Source organism: Xenopus laevis, chromosome 6L (genome assembly GCF_017654675.1).
Source record: "Xenopus laevis strain J_2021 chromosome 6L, Xenopus_laevis_v10.1, whole genome shotgun sequence".
Lineage (NCBI taxonomy): Eukaryota > Metazoa > Chordata > Amphibia > Anura > Pipidae > Xenopus > Xenopus laevis.
In genome coordinates this window covers 95,494,152-95,517,251 of record NC_054381.1, presented here as the reverse complement: position 1 = coordinate 95,517,251, position 23,100 = coordinate 95,494,152, and the positions used below count along the sequence as shown (strand labels likewise).

General features: G+C 39.8%; 1 protein-coding gene across 7 annotated transcripts; it reads left to right on the top strand.

The window, feature by feature from the left end:
* Window positions 1-1,788: 1,788 nt before the first annotated feature.
* Window positions 1,789-21,111, top strand: tfap2a.L (to transcription factor AP-2 alpha L homeolog). 7 transcript variants are annotated; one of them, XM_041565295.1, is made up of 8 exons: window positions 7,408-8,643; window positions 9,337-9,363; window positions 10,217-10,648; window positions 13,679-13,730; window positions 15,930-16,161; window positions 17,735-17,853; window positions 19,188-19,329; window positions 20,016-21,111. In XM_041565295.1, the coding sequence occupies exons 1-8, from the start codon at window positions 8,488-8,490 to the stop codon at window positions 20,299-20,301; spliced, it is 1,446 nt and encodes a 481-aa protein (XP_041421229.1). In that variant the 5' UTR covers window positions 7,408-8,487; the 3' UTR covers window positions 20,302-21,111.
* The last annotated feature ends 1,989 nt before the right edge of the window (window positions 21,112-23,100 follow it).

Below are 23,100 nucleotides of genomic sequence, written 5' to 3'. Positions count from 1 at the left end.
TAATTTCACTTAATAAACTCCTAGACACTGAGATCATTGCCCACAAAGAATGGCACCTACTCTTGTCACCTAGGGACAGTGAATCAAATTGCAAAAGTGGATCTCAACGTGATCAATTTGAATCCACACATCTAAAGAGCTAAAGTATATGCCCACATTTTTGCGCCTTGGATAGAGAAAACCAAACGTCTACTTGCAGCATTGGACTCGGGGGGTGTCGGGGGGAATGGAGGAATTACTCTATTGCACAGCAAAACGGCTGCTGGATTGGGTTGTTTTGCGCTGATGTACTGCGCTGGTCTTTACGCGTGGCGCAATGTATGCAGAGCACCTCTATTGGCAGGTGGAAAACCACGAATGATTCGCCCCCCTTGACTTATCTATCTCTTGAAATCGATGTACATTGGAGATTAATGTATAAGCTGTAGGAATTACTTATTGATGTGCTATGAATTGCATATTTCATGGCTCATTACTTGCCAGATACCTGTCCAAGGCTGAGTAAGCAGCACCTACACCTACCGGAAAGACAATCTGCTTCTCTTACCTTAAATCTCTGCAAGGAGGACACAGAATACGGTTCTATTACTCATACCCCCTGGCAGTTGAGCTGAGCCATACAAAAAAAGAACTAAGGTGGCATTAGGTAGAATGTAGGTAACATCACCTGGCATGCATGTTTTAGGCTATGAGTTGCTTCTCCAAGGATAGGCACAACAGTGCCAGGCTTGCCCAAGGGTTTGTGTGTGTCACTGTAACCAATCAGACTCACACTTATATTCACACAGACTGTAAGAAAGTTACAAAAACTACAATAAAACATAGCAATTGATTCTGGAATTCTTTTTTAGCTGCTTTTTCTAACAGATCGAAATTCCTTATTGAAGCATTAAAGGAGAAGGAAGCCCTACAAATGAATAGGACTAAAAATGCCATGTTTTATATACTGCATTTATTGCATCAGCCTAAAGTTCTGCTTCTCATTAGCAGCAATGATTCAGGCTTCAAACTTGTCACAGGGGGTCACCATCTTGGAAAGTGTCTGTGACACTCACATGCTCAGTGGGCTCTGAGCAGCTGTTGAGAAGCTAAGCTTAGAGGTCATCGCAAATTATCCAGCAGAAAATGAGGTTGGTCTGTAATATAAGCTGATGCTACAGGGCTGATTATTAAATCCTGATGCTAGTTGCACTTGTTTCTGTGCTGCCATGTAGTAATTATCCATATTAATTACTAATGAGCCTTATGTAATTGTGACATTTCTATTCTATGTGTACTGTATATTTTGAATCGGTCCCTAAGCTCAGTAAGTGACATCAGCATAGAGCATGTGCAGTGAATCAACAGAAAAGAAGAAGCTACTGGGGCATATTTGGAGACACAGAACTTTATTGCTAAGGGACTGTGATTGCCTTTGGTTAGTATAGAAGCCCAAAACACAATGTACAACATGTCTAGCTACTTCTTTAGTTTAACTTTCCTTGTCCTTTAACTTTGGATCAATTTGGCAGAAGGCATGGAGAGGACAGCAAAGCTCAATAGGTGCCCCACATTATCACCTTAGCACTAGATGACATGAAGGCATTAGGCTCCACACCTCCCGGCAAGCAATAAAGTGACTGGTAAGGGGATCCTTATAGGGGGGAGGGGGTGCAAACTAGTGTTTGTGCAGAGACTTCTGTTGCTGTAAATCCATCAACTCACCAGACAGTTGTCAGCTTTGTGAGTGAAATAGCTGAGCGAATTCCAACAGCAGGGCGCAGGCGCGCACAGGTACCAACCAGTTCTTATGAACAGGTGAGATATTGTTGGGAAGGGAGAAGAAGGATTCGTGGAGTCGCTCGCACCAGCAGGCGGATCCCGAAGTGTAGCAGCAGCTGCAACATATCATAGGATGGCTCTACTGGCTAAAATGGGGGAATGGCAGGTGAGAAACCAGATTGTTCCATTCCATGTCTCTTTTAAACGAAGTGGAAGTTGATCATGTGTAAATTAACTGTGTTATTGTACAGCAGCTACAATGAAACTTTTGCTGTTTCTCCTCCTTGCCAGACAATGGCACACCCTATGACCCTAACACTGCGGTGTCTCTGAGTGCATTTGTCCGGGTGATAGGCTGCTGCACTTCACTGCCTTCACTCACAGCGCAGGAATAAACCGGGCACCATCCGCCCTGAGCCACTTCTTTCTCTTTTTTTGCGGAGTAAATAAGTGAACTGTGCTGATTAATAATGACTTGCTGGAGTTTATTGCGGTCTTGGCACTAATTTACAGTCTGCTTGTGACTAGTACGCATAATGCTTTGCTGCTTGCTGCCCACTAACTGTATATAGGCCTGGTCTGCGCACTGAAACGCTGCTCTTATGTACTACTAGCAACAGGGATTAAGTTGAGTCCATGTAATGTGTATGGTTCAGCTGTAAAATCCTCAGTTCTGGCAGTCTCAGGCCCAAACACTGCACTAGACACTAACATTAATGAATACTATTTGCTGAATTAATTCTTCCTCCTCCGGACAGACAGTAAAACTCTTGCCCACCAGCAGAAGGGTCTAGGGTGTATCTACCTGTAATATATTCTTTTATTCCTGGCTATGAGTAAGGCAGAGGTATTTCGTTTTCATGACATGCGTTTTGTTACTTTATTTGCGCCCCCCTGTTCGACAATATAAATATTCAGCCAAAAAACCCTTAATTAACATTGTGTAGGCTCTTGCTTGACTCCTCTAATCCGCCAGTTCCATCATCCAAGCCTTGGTTTGGAATTGGTCTCCTGTTTGTAACATTATAACATCATAAACTACTTGTGCTATTGAAGTACGGGATGGTTGTAGCTGCAACAGCCACTATAAACTATAAATTATCACTGACCCTAACTTTAAGGCTGGGGCCCTGTCTTCAGATGTGTGTGGCTGTATGTGAGGAGGTGAATGTGGTAAGGTCCTGAAGATGTGAAACTACAGCCCTCTGCTGGATACCTTTTAAATATCCTCTGTATAAAAGGTGTCATCTCCATGGTCTATGTCAGGTCTCAATACATCATGCTGTATAGCAGGGGTCCCCAACCTTTTTTTACCAGTGAGCCGCAATCAAATGTAAAAAGAGTTGAGGAGCAACACAAGCATGAAAAAGTCCATTGGCGTACCAAATAAGGGCTGTGATTGGCTATTTGTTAGCCCCTATGTGGACTGGCAGCCTACAAGAGGCTTTACTTGGGACTATACTTAGTTTGTATGCAATTAAAACTTGCTTTCAAGCTTAGAATTCAAAAATAAGCACCTGCTTTGAGGACCCTGAGAGCAACATGTTGCTCAGGAGCTACTGGTTGGGGATCACTGTACAGGATAAGTGAGGTTTTGGGGACTTTAAATACCCTGTGTATGAAATGTTTCCTCTTCTTAGGCCAAGTTAAATCAGGTCTCCATAAATCAGCATGTATACAGATACAAGTGACCTTTGGGAGTTAATGATGATTGCATCCTTTAAAACTCAAATTTAAAGGATTTAAACCATGGTTATAAAGTATTGCAGTCCATCTACCCAGAGCGATATTTGAATAAAAAAAAAATATTTTTTAGAGAAGATATGGATAGAGCAATGGGGTCCTGACAGTGTACTATGTATCTGGGTGCACATAATAAAGATATTGTAGGTGGGGAAAAAGGTCCTTCCTACTGGTCATGTTACATTGTAATATAATTAGCTGCTATTTCTAATTGACAAGAAATGTGTTTATTGCTTCCCTGAGGACGTCAGTTAAAGGTAGCAGGTACTAATCTCCCTATGTGACCCTTGCCTTACCATTATATATATAAATATGTGGCCCAACCTTACATTTCCTTGACCTTATCTTATTCTTCCATAGAAGATTACTGAGGGTGTCATGTCTGAGTTGTATTTATAAGATCAAGGTGTCGTTGTGTGTGTGTTTGTTTGCGTGTGTTTCTATAAGTCAAAAATGACAACAGAAGCAATGGAAAGTGCTTATGTAGAAAGCGAAGTCTTTTTGCGACTTTTTTTGAATTGGTTGTACAGGAGCAGGCTGGAACACTTATATTTGTATGTGTGTGTACAACCGGTTTCATTTAGTTAAAGTTTTGCTGTCAGGGATCTATAACCTTCAGGTTTTCTAGAACAATATCCCTCTCACTTTGTAGTTCGTCAACAGCTAGAGGGCAGCAACTTGGATGTCATTTAACTCCACTGAGACTATTGCCAGTCCTGGTTTTGCCTACTCTGCATCTATGTGATGGGGTTAACTGACTCACCTGAAAACAGTAGGAATAAGGACACATGATCATCAATCCCAAACCTGAAGCAGCTGAGCCAGTCCCCTGAGGAGTAATGCTCTATGTGCAACATGGCCTGGCTTGACTGCTTTTGGCATTACAATGCAACTGTTTGAAGATTTGTAACTGGGAGTCATGGGGAATACTGGGAGATGATTGCTATTCCTTACTGTCTGATCTTGCATTGTATTGTCCTCCTTGACAATTATTTGCTTAATGAAAAGGCAATGAGATTCTAAATGAGCAACAATATCATTGTAATTATTATTACTGTAGCAAAAAAATCTTCACATTTGGTGTTAAAGGAGGGTAACTTTTAGTATGTTATAGAATGGCCAATTCTAAGCAACTTTTCAATTGGTATTAATTATTTATTTGTTATAGTTTATATATGCAGGCCTCTCCTATTCATATTCCAGTCTCTTATTCAAATCAATGCATGGTTGCTAGGGTCATTTGGACCCTAGCAACCAGATGACTGGAACTGCAAACTGGAGAGCTGCTGAATAAAAAGCTAAATAACTCAAAAAACACAAATAATAAAAAATACAAACCAATTGCAAATTGTCTCAGAATATCAGCCTATATATAATAGTTAATTCACAGATGAACAACCCCTTTCAGGAAAAGGTTTTGCAGGAGGAAAACAAAAACACGTGGTTCCAAATGTTCGATCTCAGGCTGATGGTTTGTGTAAACAAGCGACTCTTCTTCATATTATGGATATGACTTATGGGAACTCATCGAGCCTCCCCCCCCCCCCAAACACACACACACACACGAACACAACGAGATCACTCAGATTTCATATTTGCCATGTCAATGCAGCAAGACAAGCCTGTATACAGGAACATGTACATTTTATTTCTTAAAAACAGTGTTTAGTGGTGTCATCAGTAATAGTTGATGAATAGTGACGTCATTTGTGTCCCAACCACTTGTTAAAACTTGTGTATAATACTTGTCATTCTTAGCAGCATATCATATGTCTTTATATAGTCGTAGTGAGTTCTGATATCCTTAGATTTTATTAATGTGGGGAGTTTACATTATTCCTTATACACTATACAGTCTAGATATACAGTATATCTGGTTGAAATACAGCAGCAATGTATTTATTGTATTTAACGGACACCGAGATAGATGGAATATTCCTTTTTGTTGTATGCCCCTCACACATTAATTAAAATTCATATTCATTAGTTCAGCAAGGCCTCAATAAGGGACCATCACCATACACATCTATATTTGTGAGTTTCACATCATTAGCAGCTCTTGAAAGCACCTACTCCACCCAAAAATGTTAATGGCCATTTAATGCGCGGGCTATTGATCTGGGGGCTTAGAGTTAAAGGGATCGCAACCCACCCTTTCTCCCCTGTAAACTGCAATGTTTGATCCTCGGGTGAATATTCACATTCAATTAGCTGGGCGGTCATGGTAATGGTGTTGATGGGGCCCGGGTCTGTCTGGCTTCCCTGGATGGCGCTGGCTGAAGTTGGACCTTTTCATGCTGCCAGTCAATCTGCATAGGCTGGGGAATAACCCTGAGCTTAATTTCAACCTCAATGAGAGAAAAAACAACTGTTTATACAACACTAAAGGGAGAACACAATAAAGGAACCATCGTCTTGTTTTGTAGATACTTCTAAAATCATCATGACATTGGCTTTAGACCCCAGTGGTGGCTCCAGACACTTTCTTTAGTCAGATGACTATTCTCATCTCATTTACCACCACCCAGGCTAATATCATTATACCCACTGTGCCCCTATGCGCTGATCTAGAGACTACATACTAACATACCGAGAAGAAGAGACAAGAAGCATATTATTTGCCTTAATAATTGCACCAGACAAATCTCATTTCTCTAATACCCATTGCAGCCCAGAATAGGCCACTCATCCTTCTAGTGTAATGTGATTTAGTGCAATTAGCTCTGTTCCCACAACCGAATGTCACAGAGTGAAACTCATCTCATTAGACCCAACATAATTTCCTCATCTCTCTTCAATTAAAGGGGTCTCTGAGTGCTACATCTAGAAATGAGTGGGGGATATATTTTTATTATACAGGTTACAACCCTGAAATAATCAATCAATCATTTATACAGTGTCATTCTTTTTCTCTGGTAGCTGTGTGCAAAAATAGAAAGATCATTTATGGACTGAAACAAGAATATAATGAAAAGAATAAAATGTAAGGGCCCTTGGAAATAGGAAATTTATTGATGATGTGTGAGGAAGGAAATCAGTGAGAAAAAAAAAGTTCTAGATTTTTGAGTGTGGAAAGGGTTGGGTGGGTTATTGGCGCAGTGGATGCAGGCTATTGTTATAGGGGGCTGTGATAATGGGGTTATGAGATCCCAATGTGGTCCCCTAGTGCAGACTGGGAGGCTGGGAGCTGTGGGGCTGTTGCCTGTATGCTAATGAGCACATCAGGACTTGGTACTGGGGAAAAAAAAGAAACTTTCCACCATTAGAGGGAGATCTGAGTGCACCAAAAGCATCGCTCCAGCCTCCCGCTCTGTTAGGCACTCACAGGGACTACTGCACACAGGATTGGGGACAAGGAATAACTGGAAAAGTCTCTTCCCAGCGACCCATGAACATGCTTTGGAAACTAACGGATAATATCAAGTATGAGGAGTGCGAGGTAAGGGCCCTGCAGCACTTTTTCTAACAGTCTTATGTCCTCCACCGATCTGTACCTTGAGTGTGCAGGGAGTTATTCTGTAAGGTCTCCAGGAGCTTAAAATACCTGAGACCCCTATACTGGTATATGGGAGCCTTTGACTGCTCAATAAATAGGGCTCAGATTCAAGAACACATATCTGCACTCTCAGACTTGTCACTACATTAATTGTCTCAACAGGTTTATTATGTACGACATTTTATACCAAATCTGCTTTTGTTTCCTATGGATCATATTCTGTCAAATGGTAATTGTTAAGTAGTTATTTATTTAATTACTTAATTAAATAACTTAAATTATTATTTATTTTTTTTTTTTTTGTAATGGTCATTTTCCTTCCACATTTCTATAAACTGGCAGGGTCGGATTAGGATAGCTTCCTAGGAACACAGAGTGTGTGAGTGGCTAGTGTGTGAGTGCAGTTGTCTCGGAGCACACACACCTGAGAGACAGCCTGGTACAGAGGACATGTTAGTAGGGGCTGCCACTGAGCATGGATCACTGTCTTGTTAGGACTTGCAGGCGCTGAGTCGCACACACACACCAGGCGGATTTGCGCGCATTCCCCAAGCGGTGGGTTCAAACACTTTACACAAATAACTTGCGCTTCATTGTACCTTTCTTTTCATTTTTTATATGTATTTTTAAAAACACAGAATGTCGAGTAGGTTTACCAGAAGCTGCGACTTTGCAGCAGGGACACGGCACTGCGTTTTCTGATGTTTTCCATGGACTGAATATTATTTCGTAAGGCTTTGGCGTCGCAGGTAAAGGATCAGACAGGAGGGCAGATCAGGGTCCCAGTGCATTAGGCAGAGGCTCTTTTAATCTCCCTTTCAGCGCCTGCTTGAAACCTTATTTTGTTAGCTGTGCATATTTGTACAGGGACATGCAGGCGGTAGGTGGCTCTTGTTGTTCTAACCCCAGCCAGCCAGGAGCTGTGTATAGTTGAACATAACATATTTTGGAGGAGTTGTTTGCTGGAGTGGTAGAGCCAGTCTGACGGGTTTAGAGTGGGAGACAAGGAGAGCCAGGGACAGGCGGAAGGGAGGCAGATTCAGAGCCGGGCAGAACTGAGCCACGCTGGACTTGGCCGACCCCCACACTATTGCGGACTGCGACAGAACCGCTGCTCTGTGCGATTGCAAGCATCTGCTTTCCAGGCGAGACGCCCTATCTGCGCCCTGGATCTGCCAACGGGGACAGGAAATCAGCGCTAAACAAAAAGAAAAGACTTGCCCTGCTCCCTTCCGGGCCCTGCATGCTCCCACAAGCACAGCAGCGAGGGTGGATTTCTCTATTGTCTCACACTCAGCTACAGGGGCTGTGGAACGAGATCTGCCTCGCATGTTTAACCACACGCAGTGCTACAGGTTATTCGTGTACGAAATAAGAACACACTAGAGCTGCTGAGATCGGGGGACACGCAGACAGATTTTTGAAGACTGTGAGATTTGAAGCGGCTTCTTTGCTTTGTGGCACTTATACTTGAAGCCCATCGGGCCATGGATCAAGCTCAGAGGACAGCAGATCCGGGCCCCTCAGATTCAGACATGAAAAGCAAAGGACTGAACGACACAGAGAACATTCCCGTCCCCAGCAGCAAGAGAAGCTCCTCAGACATGGACATGTCATTTCCAGGATATTCCCAGGATTCCCAGGTGCCAAATCCTTTTATCTGCCCCCCCCCTCCCTGTCACTGCTGATCCCCATACTCTGGAGCTGTTTCCCTTTTGCATGCCCTGCAACCTTTAAAATGTCCCCCCCTTTCTTTTGATTCGTCAGCCAGCCCCCCTCTCTCCCTCATTCTCTGTGAGTCTCTCCCTCCTCTTCCTCCCCCTCCACCTCTGATTAGATACACTGCCTCTTCATTCAATGGACGTCATTTAGAACAGGGCTCTGCCTTGAGTTGCCTCTTCGGTTCACGCTCGATTTCCAAGCATTCTTCCTTTATTAAGTATCGGTGTAATATTAATAGTCATGAATGTGAGGGCTGCAAGGCTGGCAGTCTGCGCCTGTTAGTAGGAAAAGCCTGCGGAGCTGCAACCAGGAACAGAGTCTAGGGGACAAGGATTAAGGAAACCAGAAATCCAAACTTTGCCTAAAACATCCCTCCCAGAATAGCAATTGTGTTCTCAACCCAAAATGAAGAAGAATATCGTCCACTTCTGATGGATTATATATGCTTCCTTATTATGCCTACAGAGCTTTGGTTCTTGTGATTTTGTAGAAACCAATTTCTAGAGCTGGGATTTTATTTTCATTTTTTTTTACCACTTCTCTAATTTTCTTCTTTGATCAACGTTTTCTTTCTGATTTCTCTTCTTCAATTTGTAACTATATACTCTTCCCAGATGTTGGTTCACAGTTTTTCCGCTATGGTGAGTGGCTTATTTCTAGCAATTATACTGTAATATTTCTGGGCATTTTTTTCTCTGTATTTATTTTTTTACGATGAATCTTTGTGATTTGAAATTATTTTATCCTTTTTATTATCTGTTTGAATCGCCCTCTGATTTTTTACCCCCCCCCTTTCATAACAAATGCTATATTTATTTAATTCGCTCTGTGTTTTCAAATGAGTTTTTAATGTTTTTAAAGTGAAATAATCTGCTATTTCGATGCTAAACATAAACACATGTTCCAGCGCTGTGTCCTTTAATTTAATGCACATTTGCCTAAAATTTTATTTTTCTAGCATGGTTGATTAGAAAAATATTTTGTCTATTTTCTATCCTCAGGTTGTTGTTTTTTTGCATTTGGATGTGCAGTGCAGTCGTTGATTGCTTTGAATGTACTTCCTATGAATCCATGATGTTTTTGCTCAGTCTGAGCACATTGTTACAATGGGTTCCTTGCAGCAAAGGGAACAGGCATTACTAATAAAAGACAGGCTTGTCTCACATCATAACAAACCATTATGGTTATGCGGCTGAGGTTTTTTCATTCTGTAGACATGCAAGAGGGCTGTGCACTTTTATCTAAGAACATGGCCTCTGATTTCTGCAGAAATGTGAGTCTGAGCTAACCATTGCCCTAATGTATTTCTAGGCATCTTTCAGCACGTTCATGGGTGTTGTGGGCCTGTATAATAAACATACTTTTCTGCTGGTCTTTAGATTGGCATCTGCATGGGAAGCTTAAATAAGCTCCTGCCAGTGTAGAAAGGTTTTGCTGCTCAAGTTCAAGAATATCGGTTTAATATATAATTTGTTCTTTTGTCTTTTTTTGTAGGATCGCCATGATGGCAGCAATGGGACTGGTCGGTTACCCCAGCTGGGCTCGGTGGGACAATCTCCCTATGCCAGTGCCCCCCCACTCTCTCACACCCCCAATGCTGACTTCCAGCCCCCCTACTTCCCTCCGCCCTACCAGCCAATATACCCCCAGTCTCAAGATCCCTACTCCCACGTCAATGACCCCTATAGTCTTAATTCCCTCCATGCCCAGCCACAACCACAGCACCCAGGTTGGCCGGGACAGAGACAGAGCCAAGAGACAAGTCTGTTACACACACATCGGGGGCTACCACATCAACTTTCTGGTCTGGACCCCCGGAGGGATTATAGGAGGCACGAAGATTTACTACATGGGCCTCATGGACTCAGCTCAGGACTGGGGGACCTGCCTTTACACTCCATACCTCATGTTATTGAAGACGTATCGGTAAGCATAATCCCTTTAATCCCCTCTATAAAGTTATATCTCTCCAGCCCACCAGCTGTGCTTGAACCTCACATTTATGGGAGTTGTACATCAATTATAACTAGAAAGCCGCAGATTGGGTATCCCTATTTGATTAAATGTCTATAAGGAAACTCCTAACATACTCATATTCTCAATATAGCATGAGTTAGAATGAATGAAGGGCATCTGCCAAAAAAATTATACCAACTAAAAACCCAAGGCCACAGGCAGGATGAATGTGTTGTGTAATAAATAATGTCTCCCTTATAATTAAGGAAATGTATGCAGAAACAGTCTAATGCGACCTGAATGCTTACCTGCCTGTAACTCTTCTGATTGATAGAACAAAATGAAACCCTGATTTATTAAATCTATCTTTACTTTATCCATTCCCTATTTTTTATAAAGAAAGAGTGTTAATCTGATGAATAGTTAGTGAGTTACCAACCTCTATCATATCTACCTCCCCAACACATATTACATTAGGTATCATGGGAAGATTGAACTATAAATTATTTGGAGGTAATTGAGTTATCAATTAAATGTTTCACAATTAAACATGACATTCATAGTTTACTTCAGCAATACTCCCCTCATATCTGACACCAGGCATTACTGAAAACAGATCAATACAGCTAACATTCCACAATTCCATTTCAACCTTGAAATATTCTAAATTATTCAGTTAAACAGAACATTGGGGTTAATTAATCCATGCCTCAGTCTTCACATATTAATAGGCAATAAAATGAAATGTGTTTTGCTAGATGGCGTTGCGATTTGACAGCTTTAACAATTAGAAATTCGCACGTTTATAATGAAAAATATATATATATATATATATATTTAAACGGACCTAAATGCAAGTGATGTAATTTAAAAAGGTCTGCATTATTGGTTTGGTTGTGTTGATCAGAATTAGTATAATTAGTCGAATTGTAACGCTAAATCATTTATTAAAATGGGCACCCTGGCCTAATTATTTATATACATATGTGTAATTGAATAAAACTTAAACAAGTATAAAGTGCATTATACAAAACGAAAAATATTCACCATTAATTTATCTGCAAAACGGCACATTTGCTGTTATTAATTTCTATCGATTACTCCTTTATCTGCGAATAACTATTTAGATAGACTGGATGGACTAGGCGTGTCAAATATCAGTAATTTTACTGCCAAAAGACAGTGGCAGTCTAGGCTTCATTTGAAGATTATAAAAAAAAAAGATTGTTCAATGTAAACATAACTATTGAGAATTCTGAAACCACATATGTCAGAATACAGAAAACGACCCCGATAGATACAAGGCAGAATAGAGCTCACATTGAAGATGTTTAAATTTGTATCAAGGCGTGGGGGTTGAGGGTTGAAACCGTCTGGGCTATCTAGGAAACTAGTTAATGATAAAATAGCACCATGGGGTACTTAAATGTGGATCTGATGATGTGTTGAAGTGAACGTTTCTTGAAACCATCGAAATCAAAGTATTATATACCACAGTACATTTACTTTATGGGCTTAGTTCGCAAGCATAAAGGGATCATATTTCCCCATATACTTAAAACACAAGAACTGTAGAAGTCAATGCTGAACATTTCTCAATTTAATTATACTTAAATGCAGGAGCACTTTAGGCAAGTTACAAATGAGAGCATGGAGTATAATAAAATCTGTAATAGACTAACTTAGTACCATCCACCCGGAATCATTGAGATCTGGCACAATTAACAGGAGCATAAATCCAAGAAGGGATAAAAAAAAAAATGCTACGATCTGTGTTATTGTTGGACAAAGCCTTTTCGGAGCACTGTGCCTTTAAATCACACTACCAGAGAGCTGTAATATCCCCAAAGTGAATCAGGACCTTTTTTATTCTGCTGTAAACAAAGGGATGCGTGTTATTTCACCCTGCCAAACTGCAGCCTCTTATTTTTTTTTTTTTATAACTTCTTTATTGATATCAGTCAAAGATGTTGACAACAACACAGAATGTGATATTATACATACATTGTACCTTTCACACCATAAACAAGGTCACCATAGTAGCTAAACGAAGCATTCTGTTAAACAGCAGTAACAGGAATAAACATGTGCAATTACACATATCCGAAATACAGCCAAACTGTAAGTATGAGAAAGAAACAAATAAAAACAAACAAACATACGGAAGGTTTCCCAGAGAAAAAAAAAAAAGGGGGGGGGAAAGGGAAAAGGATCAGTCACACCATGTAGTGGGACCTGTTTCAATTTTGAGTGAGAGTCTCGTCTCGATGCAGATTAGTAGATGAGAAAGAGGGCCATAAAAAAGCAAGTAGAAAAGTGTCCAGACTGTGGGTCCTCTAGGCCTATCGAGTATGTTTTCCTCTGTAAGTTAACCACGGCTGCCAAATGGCATCATAAGTTGGGAGTCGGTTCTCATTACGCGCCGCCATTAGTTCCATATCCGCTCGGACATCCATTGCTGATAAAATGTGGTCAATTGAAATTGGACAGCCTCTTATTTTTTAATTGAACTACGTCATTTCAGGCGTATTCATACCAAAGCCTCATCTAAATATTCAATGTACTGTAGGTGAACTAAAACGAATTTCCCTTCTTATATTGGTTTAATGTTGCGTGCCACTGTCATTGGCAGAAGTGTTTGGGGACCTACAATAAGTAGTGATTTACCCCTCTCATCACACAATTATAATTGCATATATTTTATGGCTCCCCTTCCATTCATCCTGCATTTACCCATAATCTCGGATCGTTTATAAACAGTATTTCAAAGGCAACGAGTATTATAATGTTATTATTTATACTGTTCAATCAACCAATGGAAGAATATAGGAAAATATAAATACATGTTCAAAGGGAGCTTGGTAAAATTATTTTCTAGGGCGCTTTACATTAAATCTGAAAATACTTTGCCCCTACTAACAGCAATACGCAAATCTACTATATTACTGTTATGAAAGTGCATGAAAATATATATATATATTTTTTTATTTTGTCTTGCAGCACGTTGAGGACCCGAGTATCAACATCCCAGATCAAACTGTAATTAAAAAAGGTAGGCTATTTTCCTGCATTCCTAACAAGTCCGCACAAGCTAACAAAAACAGAGCCTGCCAAGCTTCATTTTGAAGTAGTTAAAACTTGAAGCCTGAATAATTGCAGAGTGCACCTTTAAAAGCCGCTCCGCCTCATTACAGTGATAGAAATATGCCCAGGAATATTGCAGCCATGTTTGGGCCTGGAAATATTCGTTTGCAAAGTAACGATTTGTTGTAGAATATGCAACTTATGTGTGACAGTTGGTGTTTAAAAGTGGCAGTGTGTGTGGGTCCTGTTGTATGTGATAGGCTTTTAGTGCATTTGTGCTTTGTACAGTTAATGCTTCCTCTTGGCATATGGTGTCGGTACAGAACAATAGGCAGCTTTTATTCGCTTATTTTATCAAGAAGATTCGTTGCTTTTGGCAGCACACGTGGGTGAGAGAAAGGTGCTTTATTGGGCAGAGCTGGGTGGAGGGGTCTGTGTTGATCATTTATTTATTCATTGAATTTTCCAAACTGAAATACTTGGAGCCCCATATTTTTGGAGTGTAAGATTTTTTTTTTTTTAACCAAGCGAAAATTTGATTTACAAGAGATGGATCTTAGGGATGCTCTTTTGCACGTCAACATGATAATTGGCTCTTTTATTAGTAATCTCAAGAGTTCGTTTAAGTCCTATTGTCTCTATTAGCCTCCCCAGAGCCATTAATGTCACAAGTGATCTATCCAAGAGCCGAAAGCCCCCATACGTCTGAATACCCCCAACAAATCAGACTCCCAGGCTGTTCATACGCAGATGATTATACGTTTAGTTACATCGCTGCCCATTTACATTCAGGCTACACTGACATTAAACAGAGCCCATTATCTACAAGGCGCTGATTGACTTAGGGATTTTGTTCCATCAGTTTATTTTGTTAAATCATTGTGTAGAGTTGGTGGATCATACCTTTGACCAATAAGGCGAAATAAAACACAAATACATAACCCCACTTTAATTGAATTCACGTGGATTGCTGTACTGCAAAAGTTTAGGCAAATATAAATATTTTAAGCGAATATCGCATTTACAAGGACCCGCTACTACAGTTAGAGCGTTTTTTTCTCCTTTAGAGCGTTTTTTTCTCCTTTGTATCAGTGAAATTGTCTTTGCTCAGGCTGGGGATTGTTGCTTTGTTTAATTGTGAGTTTAACGGGAATCAATTTCTGCTGTGATTATTGTGACTTTTTTATGTTGCGGTGTTTATTACAGATGTTACATTTACATGCGATGGGGTCGGCTTGGGTGTAAATGGGGCTGAGGGGCATGAGACCCCCCTCAGGTTCTGATTTTGTGAAAAGAGTAGCAGCAAAAAAAATGGTTAAATGAGTCTGTTCCACTGATATACGTGTATCCATTCTACATCATAGAATAAATGCATTTAGCTTTGATTAAAGGGAATTGTTTTAAAAATTGATAAAAACGTTGCTTGTATTTTTGTTATTTGCAATAGCTGGAATGAGAGATAGAGATGCCAGCGCCTGCACTAATAATAAAACAAAAACATTAAGACCCTTGTTTTTATTTGTATCTATATGCAGTGGTTCCTTGTCTGTTGGTTGAGTTTGTATCTGGGGGTGAAACCCACTACAGGACTATGTAACTTTAATCAGTAATTAAATCAGACAGCTTTTTCCTTCAGCAACCGCGACTTTCAGCCTGCACGTGGCGCTAAAGGACCTCGCTTTTTCTTTATTATCCAAGCTAACCCCCATACTGCATGTAGAACTGTATAGCGTTGCCTGTTTATTTTCAGTAAAGAGCACATATTCACAGACAAAGTGATACATAATCCCTGGTAAATGATATTAGAAGATTGAAAAATAATGCTAACAATCGTGCAGCAATAATTGGGGGTGAAATTGTGGGTTATTGAATGAAGGCGGCCACTAATCTGAAATCAGTAAAACCAAGAATAGAAGTCCACAGAGCTTTGGTCCACTTTCCCTGTTTCTTAAACTTGGGGCCCCAGATGTTGCTGGACTACAACTCCCACTATGCTATGAATTATGAGTTTATGTAATTGTGTGGGGGTGTAGTCAAGCAACAGCTGAGGATCCAAGGTTAAGAAGCAGGGTCGGATGACAAGCTGCTCTGAGTGTTGTTGGTCATGCTATGAGGGGGAATACCCCCCTTAGTTTCATGGTGTGACTGGCATTCCTTTATTTTGCAGGGCCTGTATCATTTTCTAAATCCAATAACAATGCGGTGTCGTCCCTCTCTCTCAACAAAGACAATCTCTTCGGAGGAGTCCTCAATCCCAACGAGGTGTTCTGCTCAGTCCCCGGACGCCTGTCTCTGCTCAGCTCCACTTCAAAGTACAAGGTGACAGTTGCAGAAGTCCAGAGAAGGCTGTCCCCGCCCGAGTGCCTCAATGCTTCGCTGCTGGGGGGAGTACTAAGGAGGTGAGACCCGTTTTCATATTCTGGAGGGAACTGCGCATGCCTGCTGCTGCTGGTGGGATTGAACTACAAACTGTTGTGTGTTGTGGGCTGGGGTGCATAAGAGGAATGACAAGTTCGGAGGATATATAAAGTTCACCCCAGGTCCTGCTGGGAAAAATTAATGTGCAGCGATATAGAGTGAAGAACATATGGCAGCGCCAGCAATCTGTATTATAGTGTGTATATTATAATTATTATCTTGTAACACTTTTGTACACTAAAGTCCACTGACACAGAGTTCAGAAAAGACAATTATGTTTTATTGATGAACTACAACCTGCATATACATCCCCCCAACAGCTGTGAAAGGTCAGAGTTATCAGTGTTATGGGCATTTTGTTGATGAAATATTGTGATAAATAGGATTAACACAAATTATACATAATTATATATGATACGCAGTCTTATTTCCAGTTGTGTATGCCGCACAATCAAACAGGATATTAAGGCAAAAACACACTAACAAAAATTGATATATCAGTGGGTAGCTAGTTTTGGTTTTGGTTTGAGGAGCATGTGATGCCACATTGACTCTAGGCAATTTAGGGGAAGGAACCCCATTCTATGACATGGCACAAATTTTACAGAAAACAACAGCAGAGGGTTTAAAGCACAACTTGTATTGGGCAAACGATGCACAGGCCACTTACAAAGGGTTGACAGCCACAAAAATGTGATACCCATGAAACCTTTTAAGAGAAAATCTAAGAACAATGCTGGTTCGGCATAAGTCTACTCTCCCCAGCAAACTGTGTTTTGCATAATGAAAGAAACTAATTCTGAGCAACTTTCCCATTTACATTCATTAAAAATGTTCAGTGACTTCACAATTATGATTGCTTTTGAAACGTGCCCCTTGCCTGTTCTCTGGTTCTAACTCTTAAGTAATATAGCACGAGTCTGTGGCTACAGTTGGCCTCTGCTACATTGTTTCAGAAGTCAGAAACAGAAGAGCAGAACATATAACAAGCCAGACAGCTACAACTTCCAATAGCAATTGTTACTGAAAACAACGCTTGTCTTTTTCCTTTTCTGTGTCTTTGAGCCTGACTCACAATGAAACAGAAGTCAGGCCACCTCCAGGACTGTTATCCACTTGTCTGTCTTGCAACAATGTTCCAGCAGTCAGAAATAGGAATGCAGAGAATATAAACACACAGATACTGCTTTTACAAATGATATTAAAACTATATTTATTTAAATCTGTATTCTGGAAAGTTAAGACATTTTCATTTTCCTTACATACATTTTCTTTCGTTGTGTAAAAAAAACAACAACCCTTTACTTATGGCAGTGACTGTTGCAAATATATTTCCAAAATAGGAACAGAACTGTTAAGCAATACGTTTAAAGGGCTAGAGTGACATTAATGTCATTGATGTAACTATCTATTTATAAAAGAATAAAAAAATAAAAAAAGGGCTAGAGTGGAATTCGGACCCTGAATTAAGTGTGAAACATACCTTTATACACAACGCACAGTCCCTCACTTATGGATTCGACCAATGTAACCAATGTCGTTGAATTTCCACAGGGCAAAATCTAAAAACGGAGGAAGGTCTCTGAGGGAGAAGTTGGACAAGATAGGGTTAAATCTGCCGGCAGGAAGACGCAAAGCTGCCAATGTCACGCTCCTTACATCCCTTGTGGAGGGTAAGGAGCCCATGTTTATTTTTCTTTCAGCATCTTATTGCATAACTGCTCCTAATGGCTCCTGATTGCCATCATTTTGTGCTCTTGGGTAAGGGGGGGTAGGATATTTTTACCAATAGTTATATACTTACAGCTGATCTTGTTTCTAACAGCCCTGTTAAACTAGATGATCTGTGCCAGGGGGTATAATGGAGCCTGACATTTTTGGTCCCACCCTGGTGCAACAAGGCATCTACCCCTGAAGCTACTTTTGGAACTAGAGAATAATATACCCTTGCATTTCCTCTTCTAAAGAGATTTTATTAATAAAGATTAATAAAAATGATAGTGGATCTGTGGGATAAAGGGAACAATTATAAATATATATATATATATATATATATATATATATATATATATATATATATATATATATATATATATATATATATATATATATATATATATATATATTGTAAAACGCGAAACATGAATATGATCAGCTTCAAAATTCCAACAATTACACACCACATTGCCAATAGGTAGAATTCTGATCAGTAAACACCTCTTGGTTATTAATATTGAGAATTTCCGCTGATTTGAATAAAGTCCTGGCCAAGACCCAGTCGATTTGGTTAGATAGGGCTGAGAGAGCTCGACTGGTCTCCCTGTGCCTGAGCTTCTCCAATCTCCATCTCTCTGAAAAGCAGCTCTGCGTCTCCGCTTTGATGCTCTAATTGGCGCATGCGTCTTTCCGGAGTGCAGCTAATAGCAGGAAACCCTGCAGTAAAATCCAACTGCTTCAGGAAATTAAAACCAAAGATTTGAAAAATCAACAAAACAGGCAGATTCCGCACACTGACCCTGTGTTCCTCCTGCCTAATGGCCCCAGCGTGCACAGAAAGATCAGTGTAAAGCCTTGAATAAATAAGAAGCCTGCCTGGGAAGCGCCTGCCTTCACATTCTCCTTCTGCAACACAATATTCACATAATAATAATAAGATGAGTGCCTGTATAGTACACACGCTATGGTTCAGTAAAGCTAAACTACTTGTGAGTTGTAATAACAGAAAGGGAGCTAAAATCTGAGTCTATTTGTCCTTTTATTATTGTGAAAGCAAAAACAGAATCTGCCCCCCAGCACGACTATACAATTGTACACAAGAATTAAAGTGGATAAATTTATATTTGAACATTCATTACATTATCTACAGCCACATTTAATGTTGTGGATTACCTTCTCTTCTTATATGTCCCATATACACAATAAATCTGTATGTATGATACCAGGCTGAAAAAAAACCCAAAACAATTGTGCCATTAACCTTTATGCTGTGTTTTCTTTTGTTCTGAAGGAGAGGCAGTCCATCTAGCCAGAGATTTCGGGTATGTGTGCGAAACAGAATTTCCTGCCAAAGCAGCGGCTGAATTTGTCAATCGGCAACATTCCGACCCGAACGAGCAAGTAACGCGGAAGAACATGCTTCTAGCCACCAAGTAAGTGTCTCCTCACCCGGTCACTTTGTCTCTCAAACAAGACTTCCATATCAAGCCCAAGTTAATTGTTTACTAAAGGAAAATGACTTCATTAAGAATATGACTCCTGTCTAATAATATTCTAATTTAAAGGCACCCAATGTAACAGTAACATTAGGTTTGCTTATAGAATAATAATTCTAATAAGGAATTTTGAAGCGATAGTACTGGTACAACTGCTATTAGAGCTATTTATTTTTATTAATGTCACTTCCAACAGGGGAGGATTGAGCAGACCCAGATCTTCAGTGATGCTGAGCCGCATCTATAATTACAGTATATAAGTGCAAGTGAACTAGGCAGTAAGGAACAGATGCGTAGCCATGTGTTTATATATATAATAACCTTGTTCTTAGCTTGGGGCAGTCTCTAGCCAGTACTCTTGGCTTCCATATATTGCATCCCCATTGTACATTTGGTCTATGACAATAGTGAAGTTCAGCTCTATTATGATTTTAACTACATAGGGTCTGAATATTTCAATTGAACAATGAATGTTATTTTGAAGTGGTATTTTCGATGGGTGGTAAAGGCACTTATGACAAAAAATTGTTTTGGTTGTTGTGCATTAGCTGCTAATTTATGGTTTGGTTCCATAAGCATACAAGAGCTGATATTGATTGTATATTGGTTTTATTGTTTTGCAGACAGATTTGTAAAGAATTCACAGATTTGCTGTCTCAGGACAGATCCCCCTTGGGGAACTCCAGACCAAATCCTATTCTGGAGCCTGGGATACAGAGCTGCCTGACCCACTTCAACCTTATATCTCATGGATTTGGGAGCCCAGCAGTATGTGCGGCTATCACCGCCCTGCAGAATTACCTCACTGAGGCACTCAAAGCAATGGACAAAATGTACCTCAACAATAATCCCAACAGCCATACAGACAACAGCAAAGGAGGGGATAAAGATGAGAAACACCGAAAGTGACGTCACTTTCTGCAGCCACCAACTCTTCTCTATTGGTCTCCCGCCCGCTCGAGTGAACAGAACGTGTTTTATGGCTAACCGGGATCTAGAGCATGGGAGTCCAGTCTGGTCTAGAACATTGCCCGGTCCTGATGATGGGATCAATCCACACACGGATTCGGTGTGAACAGGCAATGGAGCTACGAAAGACAGCTGTGTTTTAGTGTTGGAACTTTTTACAAAAGACATTTTTTTTTCTAAAGAAAAAAAAAAAAATAATACAAAAAAAAAAAAAAAATCTATATCTATATATATGTGTCATCGGACTGATTCACCACCTTTCCTTCAGCTGAGATTGTAGAGGCCCAGAGGATGACAGTTATCAGTATTGTGAATAAACTTGAACACAAAATACTTACAGTTCCATGTCATGTCTTCAAGTTGTACCTACCCTCCCCCATCCCCCTCTAAAGGTAAAAAAATGAAACACCTTGAACTTTTGATTTCGGACACAAGTCGCAGTCAATCTAAAAGGGAATCAGTGTTCATGTATATATTTATTTATGTGTAATTTAATGGGGATTGTAAATATGGTGCGTCTGTTAAAGCCTTTTTTTTAATTTATCTGGTGATCTCGTTTACCTATTGTTTAGTGGGTTCACACTATACCTTCTAGTTCTCCATGTTGGTCCTTGAAACTTCTTTAGATAAGTAATTTTTTACCCCAACCCCCCTCCCCAAATCAACATTTTTAGCTCTGTTGTAGCATGTTCAGTCATCCACAAAGCAACGGAACAAAGTAAAAGACAATAAAATCAGTTTTATATATGACTAGATACACGTTAGTCTTTCATTTCCAAATTAAAAGGGCAACAAATGACATTTCACCGGGTTTTTGTTGGACGGTTCTTGTGTTGATAAAGAGAACATCAGAGCAACAATGAATCATATGAGCCAAAGTGTTACTAAGAAGTGATACTGTGATCAATATACATGGTATTATTTGTGTCCGAAATGGCAAAACTACTGATTTTTTTTTTTTTTTAAAAAATGGTTTGGGATATTTCTGATCTACTTGACTGTCCTTGCTACTACCTTATGAAACATGGAAGGAATTGTATGAAACAGGGAAGGGCTATACATATTCCCTATACCAATCTCCAAAATCTTGACATTGACATTATATGGGGTTTATGCAGAATAGTCTGATCTCTCTTTGATTTTTATTCAACACTGGCTTTCTGGAAAGGGTATGATAGTGAGGAAAGATACTTCATTCCAGGACAAGTATCTTATCTTGTTCCATAATAAAGCTGAATTCTGCTTAGTATTAAAACGTCTGTTAATAAACCCATCGGGTTAATTAACAAGGAAAACGATAATATCCAGACAGAAGTGCAAAAGCAATGGAAGCAGCGCTAAGTGTATTGCAGGGAGTGCGAGCTGGGTTATATACACGCCTGTCAATGATTCATAGTCCTTTGTTGCCCAGGTGAATAAATATTTGATACGCTTTATGTCGATTTTTTTAATTCAGTGGCCGCCTTTACCCAGGCGTATTTTTGTCCTTGGCAGTATTTTTTATTCAGTATGGTTACAGTAATTGAGTTTAACTTCCCCCAGACAATTGCTCCTTGCAATAAGCAGCTGAACCCGTTGTTTCCCTAAAGTATAATGAAAACTTACTTTCAACTCAGAGTTCAGAGCAGGGGATCATTCTGCAGTCTGAATCTGTATTCAGATAAATGACACTAGAATGATACATATTGTATTTTTTTTTCATAGAAAACGTCTCCAGACACATCCTTTAAAAAAAACGGATAAAAAATAGGTAAATACAGTACAAGACATATATATTGAAAAGAGACTACTTAGGTAACTATATCTACATGTTGGTTGTGTTTTTACAGTTAAATCGGTGTATCCGCAATTAAATCTGATTTCTCAGTAGTTTTTTTTTATTTTTAATGAAAACGAAATATCTGAAATGGCTGGTGAATTTCGTATCCTTTTTTTGTCGTTTTGTTTATTTAGAGGCCCATGGTGTATCAGGCAGCCATTTAGAAGCTAGCCTGGTTACAATAGCTATGGAATAAGAATTAACATCTCATGCTGTTTGACGTTTGGTTGAGCAGTTGCAGCAACACATTAGATAAAGCACAAGATGTTTCATTTTGCACTGGTAATCTATTTATGGGAGGCACTGTAAAATCAATCTCGTCAGACTGAAGGAAGTTGGATTTTAAATTCTATTTTCCCCAGCCAGCCAGTTCATAACAATGCTAGATATTTAAATACAATTTGAAAGTAGATCAACTGAAAGCTTAGCAGCGATTGTTTTATAGAGCGTTTATTTTATTTATACTCTTATTCTGGAGACCGAGCCTGGTTAGCTAGAAAGTCGATGGAAGGAAAATAATGAGGTGAATGAACCCTAACTGTACATGTTCTTGACAGAAATGAAATGCAAAGAGCTGCAGCAGGTGAAGTGAAGCATTGTCTATCAGGGCTGTTTTTCTTGGCTGCCCCTCAGATTGTGTGTGGGATGCTTCTAACCCCAGGCACAATCGTATTCAGAAACTGCTCTTTCTGCAGCAACACATAAACACTCACTCACAACCCACAGCAATCTGATTAAACACTGCTCATTCTCGTGTGGATTAGCACAATGCTTACAAGCTTCTCCGGATACAATAAAAATGAACGTGTGTAGCCTTGTTGCAGATTTATGCAAATACATTCGTGTACCCTAGCTAAATAATGAACACCTTAATATCAACATTCATTTATATTTAGCTGCCAATCTATCTACTTTTGCAT

Bases quoted from the DNA above. Each gene is read 5' to 3' on its own strand.
- tfap2a.L (XM_041565295.1), top strand. From the start codon at position 8,488: ATGGATCAAGCTCAGAGGACAGCAGATCCGGGCCCCTCAGATTCAGAC. The intron at 13,731-15,929 runs GTAGGCTATTTT...TTTATTTTGCAG, and splicing joins TCAAACTGTAATTAAAAAAG to GGCCTGTATCATTTTCTAAA. The intron at 17,854-19,187 runs GTAAGGAGCCCA...TTTGTTCTGAAG, and splicing joins CCTTACATCCCTTGTGGAGG to GAGAGGCAGTCCATCTAGCC.